The sequence below is a fragment of the Halichondria panicea genome, chromosome 15 (assembly GCF_963675165.1).
Source record: "Halichondria panicea chromosome 15, odHalPani1.1, whole genome shotgun sequence".
Lineage (NCBI taxonomy): Eukaryota > Metazoa > Porifera > Demospongiae > Suberitida > Halichondriidae > Halichondria > Halichondria panicea.
The window spans coordinates 2,553,097-2,564,219 of NC_087391.1; the positions used below are offsets into that span (position 1 = coordinate 2,553,097).

The following is an 11,123-nucleotide window of genomic DNA, read 5'->3' on the forward strand; positions in this document are numbered from 1 at the left end:
CCATGCTGTAAACGCAGTGCCATGGCATGCAGGTGAGTAGACTCACACATTACAAACAAACAAACAAACAGACCAACGGACTACTATACCCGTGGCCGCCCACGCGCGCCTCGGGTAACTAGTGTTCAAGCTGGTGCTGTGTAAGCGTTCTCTCGTCCGGGGAATCTCAAGATTCATTTCCGTATTCATAAGGGAGAGAAGCCGTACACTGCAATAAATCCTTTTCCAACTCTTCAGACCAGAGCCTCCAAGTAGAGACACACAGCTCCCTGGCTGAGACGAAAGGGGGCATGGTCAGAAGCCACATGATGACACACCCACTTCCGGTGCTCATCTTTCGCGCTTATAACACACGCCCATTTGTATTTCGCGGACCACATGTAAATTTCGCACCACTACACTGATAAATTCATGTAGTATGTCTCTCATTAATGTTGGTACAGCAGCTTTTGGCTCACCAAGTCAAATATTAGTGTATCTAAGAAGTCTTGGTTTGCTCGCAGACGACATGGATTGTGCTCGGTAAGACAGTATAACTCTAGAAAACATTATTACAACACAAATCATTATAGTTGTGGTGATGACATGGAAGAGAGATGTGAAAGATTGGTTGCCTGCAAGGCACGTAAGACTAGCAAAACTGTAATTCCCCTTCGGACTTGGATCCTCCTGATTCACCTCTGGGCCTACCAACTTCCAGTGTGTACAGGTGAACTGTAGTATCCACCGGAACTATCTAGAAGTAGCTGTAATGTATCTGTAATGATCTAGAACAATCTAGCTAGAATTGGAACTGTACTTTGTACTTAGTGGAAAGTTCTAGAAGTTACTTTAGCTTTGTATATATAAGAAGGTTCTGTACTGTGCTCGGTGTGTTCTATTCTACCCCAAGAATATTTATCTATGTCAAAGTGAAGACAATAATTAATAGATACAACAATTGGCGACAAGGATTAACTCAGAAGACAAGAAGAAGCTATGGCTACCCAGCATGGCGCTTTTGGAGAATTCTGTCCAGACAAAGAAGACTGGATATCCTACACTGAAAGACTAGAGCAGTATTTTCAGGCGAATGATGTCGACGCTGCAGAGAAGCAGAGGGCTATATTACTGAGTGTATGTGGAGCATCAACGTATCAACTGATCAGAGACTTAGTGGCTCCAGAACGGCCAAGCACCAAGACTTTCCAAGAGGTAGTACAACTCGTGAAAGAACACCACCAGCCTCCACCATCGTTTATCGTGCAGCGATACAATTTTAATATGCGAAGCCAGAAAGAAGGAGAGACAATTTCAGCATTCATGGCCAGCCTGAGAAGACTCTCTGAGCACTGCAAATACGAAGCTATTCTGGATGACATGCTTAGAGATAGACTCGTTTGTGGAGTCAGAGATAGGAGGATTCAACAGCGTTTACTCTCAGAAACAAATCTCACCCTTCAAAAAGCTATGGAATTAGCATTAGCGGCAGAGGCAGCAACTCGCAACTCTCAAGAACTCCAAGCAAGCAAGACACAGAACACTGAAGCTCTACACAAAGTCCAGCACTCTAAAACAAGTCAAAAGGAAAGCAAGAGCAAAACGTTTGGACCTTGCTACCGCTGTGGAGGAAACCATGCCCAAAGGGATTGTCGATTCCGAGAAGCTGAGTGTCGTGAATGCAAGAAGAAAGGACACATCGCTCGAGTATGTCGCTCTAAGACAAAAAGGAAGTCAACTCATAGAGTCAGTCAGGAACAAAGTGAGTCAGAAGGAACTGAAGATGAAATTCTACTCCTACATTGTACAAGAACGAACACTACTGAGCCGATCACTGTTACCGTGAAAGCAAATCAAGCTGACCTTGAAATGGAAGTGGACACCGGAGCTTCAGCTTCCATCATCAGTGAAGCTACTTACAAGAAACTCTGGCGAGGTCGTTTACCTCCACTGAAGAATACAAATGTCAAGTTACGTACTTACTCAGGAGAAATCATCAAGGTACAGGGAACCACGACGATTGAAGTGGTTTACGAGAGTCAAAAGGAGCAGCTTCCTCTTCTAGTAGTCGTTGGAAATGGTCCAAGTCTACTTGGAAAAGACTGGATGAAAAAGATCCGCCTAAACTGGAACAAGTTAGTGCACAAAGTGGAAGAGGAACACACACTGAAAGCTGTTATTGCGAAACATCCCAATGTTTTCAAGGAAGGACTTGGACTAGTCAAAAGTTATTCAGCAAGGATTCATGTTGACCCTGCCTCATCACCGAGATTCTGCAAGGCAAGGCCTGTAGCCTATGCTCTGAGGGTAAAGGTCAATGCCGAACTAGACCGACTTCAGAATGAAGGCGTCATCGAGCCTGTAGAGTTTTCTGAATGGGCTGCACCCATTGTTTCTGTGATCAAGCCCAATGGATCTCTTCGTATATGCGGCGACTACAAAGTGACAGTCAACTCTGCATCGAAGCTAGACAAGTACCCATTACCCAGGATTGAAGATCTATTCTCTCAGCTGGAAGGAGGTAAAACATACTCTAAACTCGACTTATCTAACGCTTTTCAGCAAGTCTCACTTGATACCGAGTCCAAGAAGTTCACAACTATCAACACGAGCAAAGGTCTTTTCCAGTATACTCGACTTCCGTTCGGTATTTCTTCAGCACCTTCCATATTCCAGAGAGTTATGGATGGAGTCTTGAGCGGTCTCGATGGAGTAGCAGCTTACATTGATGACATTGTTGTCACCGGAAAAACAGAACAAGAGCATCTGCAAAACCTGGACAAGGTACTCACACGATTGGAACGAGCAGATCTCCGACTCAACCCTGCCAAATCAGCCTTTATGCTACCAAGTATTCAGTATTTGGGTCACGTCATCTCAGCTAAAGGCATACAACCTAGCCAAGAGAAGGTTCGAGCTCTACTTGAAGCACCAGCTCCCAACAATCTCCAACAATTGAGATCTTTCCTGGGCGCTATCAGTTATTATCGAAAGTTCTTATCCAATCTGTCCAGTAAGCTGGCACCACTGAACAAGCTCCTGCAGAAGGAAGTGAAGTGGACATGGGGAAAAGAACAGGAGTTAGCATTCAAGGAAGCTAAGCAGCAACTGACGTCTACGAATGTACTCACACACTACAACCCCGAAAAGACCCTGTTGCTATCATGTGACGCCTCACCTTATGGGTTAGGAGCAGTTATTTCACACAGACTGGATGACGGAAGTGAGAAGCCAATAGCTTTTGCCAGCAGATCATTGGCACCGGCTGAAAGAAAATATGCCCAATTGGACAAAGAAGCACTCTCAATTGTATTTGGAGTAAAGAAGTTCCAGCAGTATCTACAAGGTCGAAAATTCATCATTCTCTCTGATCACAAACCACTGCAACACCTACTCAGTGAAAACAAGCCGATACCGGTGTTGGCATCTGCCAGGATTAAGAGATGGGCTCTGATTCTCAGTGCGTACGATTACAAGATCGAATACCGACCAGGACAACAACATGGCAACGCAGATGTCCTAAGCCGCCTACCTCTTCCAGAGACAGTGAAAGAAGCGAGTCTGCCAGGAGAAACAGTTCTTTTAATGGAAACTCTTCATAGTGCACCAGTCGATTCCAAGAAAATCCGCTTCTGGACAGACCACGATCCAGTAATGTCTAAAGTCAGAAGATTAGTGTTGTCAGGATGGAAATTCTCAGATGACGAGAAGTTGCAACCCTACCAAAAATGTCACAAGGAATTAAGTGTACAGGATTCTTGTGTGCTGCGGGGAGAAAGAGTTGTTGTTCCAGAAGAAGGCAGAAACAAGACCTTAGAAATTCTACACGATGGACATCCAGGAATAACAAAGATGAAGCTACTAGCAAGAAGTGTCGTTTGGTGGCCAGGAATCGATTCGGATATCGAAAACAAGGTAAAAACGTGCGAGATGTGTGCACTTCACCAAAAGTCTCCTCCAATTGCCCCTTTACATCCTTGGGAATGGCCAAAGACGCCATGGACAAGACTACACATCGACTACGCTGGACCATTTATCGGGAAAATGTTTCTCGTAATTGTGGATGCTTACTCAAAATGGTTAGAAGTTATGCCTGTGTCGTCTGCCAACTCCACTCAGACAGTTACAGCACTTAGGCAAGTGTTCTCTACCCACGGGATACCCGAAGTCATAGTGTCTGATAATGGCACTCCATTTACAAGTTTCGAGTTCAAGACATTTACCAAGAGCAATGGAATTCGTCACTTAACATCTGCACCATACCATCCATCAACCAATGGTCTTGCAGAAAGAGCAGTCCAGACTTTCAAGAGAGCAATGAAGAAAAGTGGATCTGGAGAGTTAAGTACCAAACTAGCTCGTTTTTTGTTTCATTATCGAACAACGCCTCATTCTACAACTGGCCAGACTCCAGCAGAACTACTCATGGGACGTTCCCTCCGAACATGCTTGGACTTGTTAAGGCCAAACATCAGAGCTAAGGTAGAAAACAAACAGCTCTCGCAGAAGTCATCTCATGACGTCAGAGTGAAAGAACGCTCATTCTTCCCACAAGACAAAGTGTATGTTAGAGAAGCAGGTACCAATTCACCATGGACGCCTGGAGTGATTGTATCGAAACAAGGAAATCTTACGTACGGAGTGAGACTAGAAGACGAACGACTAGTTAGGAGACATGTGGATCATGTTCGAAGTCGCTCTTCATCCTCCGATGAACCGCAGCAAACTGAAGAAGAAATGCCCGATGAGATAGACATACCCTCATCACCAGCTCAGCCAGAAGAATCACAAAACCAAGAAGAACCAGCTCAACCAGAAGATTCACAAGAAGAAGAGCAACTTCAAGCTCAAGAGCCTCTCAGACGATCTACTAGAGGTCATAGACAACCGGAACGTTACGGATATTCAATTCCCACCACAGATGAACCTTCAATCTAAGGGTGGAGGAATGTAGTATCCACCGGAACTATCTAGAAGTAGCTGTAATGTATCTGTAATGATCTAGAACAATCTAGCTAGAATTGGAACTGTACTTTGTACTTAGTGGAAAGTTCTAGAAGTTACTTTAGCTTTGTATATATAAGAAGGTTCTGTACTGTGCTCGGTGTGTTCTATTCTACCCCAAGAATATTTATCTATGTCAAAGTGAAGACAATAATTAATAGATACAACATGAACATGCTTCAGTGGCTGCGGAAGGTATGCAGCATGAAGCTGGTAAATACCAGCATCATTCTCGGTGGAAGTGGTGTAGTAGTCCAGATAGATGAATCACTGTTTCATGAAATACTCTCATAATACACATTAATTAATACATTAACATACCTTTGCTGGCTATATGGAAATAGTTCAAGACCGACGGGCAGTCGCACTCCTCCCAATAATCACAACAATTTATTCGGACCAGTGGAGTGCCTATAGCAGATTCTGGAGCTGGATTTTCAAGATGACCAAGTGTGGCCTCAAACATGTTGATCGGACGTGAAGATGCTATCAGGGCCTTCCGTTCACTGACTTTATACTAACTCATCAACCTGGCAGTATGGTTACAAAAATGATCTCAAATAGATTCTGTTTCAAGATGACCAAGTGGCCTCAAACATGTTGATCGGACTTGCTTCTTCTTCCGTTCACTGCACTAATATTGCATATGTACTTCATATGGTAACTCGTCTACATACAAAGATAACCAGTTACGCACAGACATTAACTGTGTCATTGTAAATTTCCAATAATAATTAGAGTTTAAATACAATTAAAGTAATAATCGCTGTGCACTTTATTATTATTATTTTGTGCATAACTATATATTTTATGTGACGTCATTCACATCCTAGAACCACTTTATATTGTGACGCATAAGCCAGAGACTGAGATTCATTGTTAGTCATACTCAGTTACCAGTTCCCGTGTCATGGTCTCTGAATGTGTACTATACTTGTCCTTTGTGAGGCCTATATGTTACTGTTATAATAATTCTGATTGGAGTACAAAGGTACGTAGCTACAGACAAGAATTTTTTTCTCCACTTGGGGTGTGTTTTCATTAAGGTCAACACGTGTGGCCTCAAACATGTTCATTGAACGGACGTGAAGATGCTAGCTTCTCTCATTAGGGGCTTCCATTCACTGCACTAATAATAAAAAAAGTGATCACATGTACTTTATATAATTTATGTCAACTTGTCTTGTGGTACAACCTGTACCTGGCAGCAATTAAGAATGTAGAGGGAGAAAACGCTTCCATTCACTGCAATAATAAAGTGATAACATGTTACTTTATATAATTTATGTCAAGTCATTGACATTGCAGATTTCAAGGAATCAAAATCAGAACAAAAACCCAACCCAGTTTGGATAAAAAAAACCCTTGTACACGTTACGTGAATCGGACCGTCAACTGGTCATGTCTGAATCAAAATGGCTTGACAATAACATCATTAGCCCAACAATTTCCAGGCATTGGCGGTCTGCAACCGATCACGCTTGAGCAGACCAAAGGGTTCCAACCACACGCGGAAAATTTTGTCAAACCTAGGGTGCCGTCGTATTCGTGTACGACACCATGTATCAAAGTCTACCCTCATCTACAGTGGACACAATTGCAAGGCTAGCATTTTGCCAGTCTTCCATAGGACTACATTGCCACGTCGGATTCCGTCACCACCATCAGTTTGTCATGTGATAGAAGTGTGTCGGAACGCGAGTTAAGATGTCTTCTGATTATGACATAGAGTAATCCCCTGCAACCCGTACATGAAAATATTACCCTTCCCAAACAGTGGGTGAAACAATTTGTGGCTCCCTTCACCAAGCTACAGCTATGCAAATTGAATTGCACACCTTCATCATCAAATCAACCATTGGCAGTAACACATTGCCTGATATTCTGCCAGATTTCACCTATCGCTAGATTGGATGATTATGCCTCGGTGACCTTCAAGGGACGTGTATTTTCTCAAACGGTTCGTGCAATAAAACGTGAACTTTCTGGTAAGTGTGCTGTGTGCAAGAAATATCGAAGCACCCTTCGAGTTATATCAAATCGACACAATTCTAGATCTATCAAGAGTTTGAGTGATAGTAGTAGCGACACAAATTTCATCGCTACTACTAACAAAAAAGGCTAACCTCAAGAAAAGAGCACACACTGCTGAAAAAGAAGTTAAAAAACTGCAGGTAAAGAATGCGGCGCTGCAGCACTTGAATCTTCAGTCTAACGGCTTGGAGGTTCGGAGTGATTTGAAGAGATTCGACAAGGGTCAAACTATCATCAGACTATCATCAACTATCAACTAACGAGCTCAATGGCCTCTGCACCACCTCTGGTTACGCCGCCGGCAGCACCACCACCAAGACTGCCAAAGACCCAACTGCACTACGGGTCCACCAACAATCCAGTGAGTTTTGCATGATAGATGTTCTGTTCACCCGGTTCGGGAAGAGGAGTTGGGCCACAGACTTGTGCCCACAATGCTATCTGCAGCCGAGTGGTCCGGTCACCGTAAGTTTAAATGCAGTATTACTCTATAGCTGCAGCCGAATATGCTCCTGAAATTATCACGGCTGCACAATTATTTTTTTAAGCTCATTTCCACCCCACAGAGTTTTGATGGAAGGGGGATGCTCATTTTGGTGCCGGGGACCACTCTATGCTCGAGGATACACGCTACATCGAACATCGCAGTTTGATCATCGTAAGTAATAAGCTACTATAATTATGCAAACTTAAACTTACATACATGCTTACAGATTGATATTCATGGATTTTCCCGGGAAAATTTTTCTTTGTGAAATTTTGTCGCCTATAATATATAAATATGTAGCTTGGACAGCATAATTCATTAGAAGTTTATATTGCTCTATTTCTTATTACAAGACACCGGCGTTTCCAGTCCAACAGTGCTATTTCTTGACCACCAACTGGCCTTTTCCCAGTGGCAAAGGGCAGACCCCCACCATTATTGCACGGGAGCCACCAGGTGTTGATGGTTTAGATGGTAGGCCAGGGATTGACGGCGTGGATGGTAGGCCAGGGGTATATGTAGGCCAGGGGTAGATGGCGTGGATGGTAGGCCAGGGATAGATGTAGGCCAGGGGTAGATGTAGGCCAGGGATAGATGGCGTGCATGGAGTGAACCACCAGCTGCAGAGAAAACCTTCACTGACGGGAAGAACTGGGATGGATGGGTCGAGTGGGATGAATGGATTGCCAGAGGTGGATGGTGCGAATGGAACTGATGGGGTGAATGGACAACGTGGAGAGAGAGGAGAGGACCAGGATTTGACAACAGAATGATACAATCATTAATGGCACAAAATGTAAGTTGAATACATCGTAAGTTGAATATATGCATGCATGCATGTGTATGTCCTGAAAGTTCCTTACAGTAAGGAGAAATTAATGTGTTTACAATCATTGATTATTTTTTCACCGTGTCCTTTTCTTGCAGAGAGCACTAACGAAAGTAGTAACTCTACTGGCAGGACTACTCCCTCAACCTCTACCACCCACCATTGAGGAGGCTTTGTTACAAGTATCTTCTGAGGTGGAGAAACAGAGGGTACTGACCACGGCCATTGCTACAGAGGAACAGGAACAGGAAACCACTACCACGGTTAGTGCTATGGAGGCCGAAACTCCTACCACAGAGGAAGGAAAGATGACGCCCATTGTCGTCACCACCCTGAGTGCCCCTGAGATCACTGTCGTCACCCCCCTGAGTGGCCCTGAGCTTACTGTCGTCACCACCTCGAGTGGCTCCAAACCCACTGTCGTAACCACCCCGAGTGGCTCTGAACCCATTCTCGTAACCACCCTGAGTGGCTCTTGGCCCACTGTTGTCACCACCCCGAGTGGCTCTGATCATGAGTCCAACACTGGACCTTCGGCTGGACCGTTTGCTAGGCCATTCCGTAAAAGAAAGCGATCACAGGAAACTGTGAATTTATAGGCCATACATGCACTTCATATTTTGTACATCTTATAATTTTTTCTTGTGTAAATTTCATCTCTTTCCCCTTCATACTTGCAGGAAAACTTTCGATGCGCATAAACTTGAGGACGGGGGAATAATTGCAGTGAGTTACTTGAGGGCAGGCGGGCCATATATGGATGTTTGAATAATTCATACTTACATAGGAGGGACCTTTTCTTTTAAGTTTAAATATACTTCGATGTTGTTTGGCCGGCATATGGATTGTTCTGTATCTTGGGAATTCTTGCCTATAAAAATGATGCGCATAAACTTGAGGACGGGGGAATAATTGCAGTGAGTTACTTGCTTACATAGGAGGGACCTTTTCCATGATAATCATCTGACAAGTGAACTAATGTATAAATACTATGGCCGGCATATGGATTGTTCTGTGTCTTGGGAATTCTTGCCTATAAAAATTATTTTGTAGTTACGTTGTTATGCGGTGTAAAGGTTCTTCCTGTGTATAAATATGAGTGTTAGTGGGGGTGGTTGCTTGGTCTTTATTTTGTATTGGGCTGTTATCTTCCACTGACATTTGTGGTGTCAGTCATAATCTTAAAGAAATAGACGCGGAGAGCATCGAAATATTCCTATTAACACTCGATGAACTTAATTCTTTTGGTGACTCCGGTGAATTCTAGTTACTGCTGTATATGATGTAACGGCTTCTTCAAGTGGAGTTGATTTCTCTCGCTGATTCTGTATGGCATTAAAAAAAGGCAGACCATGTGCTACCCTTTTTAGTTTGAGTTATTATAAAGTCATTCTAATGTATATATAGAGGCTGTAAGAAACAACCAAGTACAATTACAAGATTTTAAGCGATGGTAATCCAACTCTGAAGCAGTCAGCAAGAGTAATTTTTGAGTATGGCAACTGTTGAAGTAAATGGAAACGGCAGTAGCAAAATACCCAAGCCGAATTTTGATCACTCGTGTGGTCATACGGCATATGCTCCTGATGAACTGGTTGTATCCAGGCTTGGCTTGTAAGAATCCCGGAGGCTTGCGATGAGAGACACCATGCACATGAGTAGGAACGGTTCAAGGCTAGTGACTGATGACGGGACACCGAAAGGAGCGGTAAAGATTTTGGAAGAGCGTGGCATTAATACAGGCTCCAGCAACTGTAATGTTTAATGTTCTCTCATTTGAAAGGAAGCCAGCCTGGAAAAGAAATGGAGAAGGAAGAATACAAATCGTACCAATAACTTTAACGATCACAATCAAAGAACAATTAGCCTAAAATCAGTTTACACCTATAGTTTATACACCTAGTTTTGTATTTGCATTTCATTATTGAACTGATGTGATGATGTGAACTGAAGCTGATAAAAAAAAATACTATGCATTACACGTTAGCAAGATTGGTTAACATCTTCGCTGTCGATATAGATAGCCATAATAATATTATTAGTCGTGTGTGCATGGATGCACGTTGTTGTTATGGTTAATTACATGTAACTTTCATGTTCAGGGTACATGTATATATATATAGATGACATAACAACCTATATTAACAAATCATCTGTTTTCATCTTTGCTGTGTTCATTGCAGATATATAATTATAGCCGTGCATGTGGGGCTTCAGGACACTGCTTGTATATGCACATATACCTCATGCTATATAATTATTATTACGTATATTATTTTATGTATAAAAATTATATGCAGGACGAACGATAACGACCCAAAGCCACCATTTGCCAAAAAACTCTTTAATTAATTAAGTGATTGTATTACTGAAACTTAAGTAACTGTATAAGTACAAACTTAAGTAACTGTATATATACTAACTTAATTGTATATATAGCAAATGTATGCCGTTCTATTATAATAAATTACCATGATGATACAAAACTAATTTAAAGAGTGAGCTCACAAGAGGACCTACAAACGGACCTTGACCATCTATTGTCTTAGTGTGACAAGTGGAATCTCTCTTTAAACACAAATAAGTGTATCAGTATGCATATACATTTTGGGCCAAAAAAATCGTTCGCATACCTACTCTTTAGGTAACACACCAATTTTGTCTACAGAATCGTATAAATACTTAGGCATCACGGTCCAAAAATCTCTCTCGTGGTCATCACACGTAAACACGATATGTAAGAAGGCCTTCACTTCATTAGAAGAGCAATCCAGTGTGCCTCAATCAAAA

The 11,123-nt window shown here is 42.5% G+C and overlaps 1 protein-coding gene and 1 long non-coding RNA gene across 2 annotated transcripts; both read left to right on the plus strand.

Annotated features, from left to right (window-relative positions):
- Positions 1-723: 723 nt before the first annotated feature.
- On the plus strand, positions 724-5,143 carry LOC135348989 (uncharacterized protein K02A2.6-like). Its single transcript, XM_064547424.1, has one exon. It carries the CDS (start codon positions 979-981, stop codon positions 4,915-4,917), a length of 3,939 nt encoding a protein of 1,312 aa, XP_064403494.1. The 5' UTR covers positions 724-978; the 3' UTR covers positions 4,918-5,143.
- Positions 5,144-9,151: 4,008 nt separating this feature from the next.
- Positions 9,152-10,271, plus strand: LOC135349001 (uncharacterized). The gene is made up of 2 exons (XR_010398843.1): positions 9,152-9,250; positions 9,741-10,271. It is a non-coding gene; the product is annotated as an uncharacterized LOC135349001 (long non-coding RNA).
- The last annotated feature ends 852 nt before the right edge of the window (positions 10,272-11,123 follow it).

Bases quoted from the DNA above. Each gene is read 5' to 3' on its own strand.
- LOC135348989 (XM_064547424.1), top strand. From the start codon at position 979: ATGGCTACCCAGCATGGCGCTTTTGGAGAATTCTGTCCAGACAAAGAA.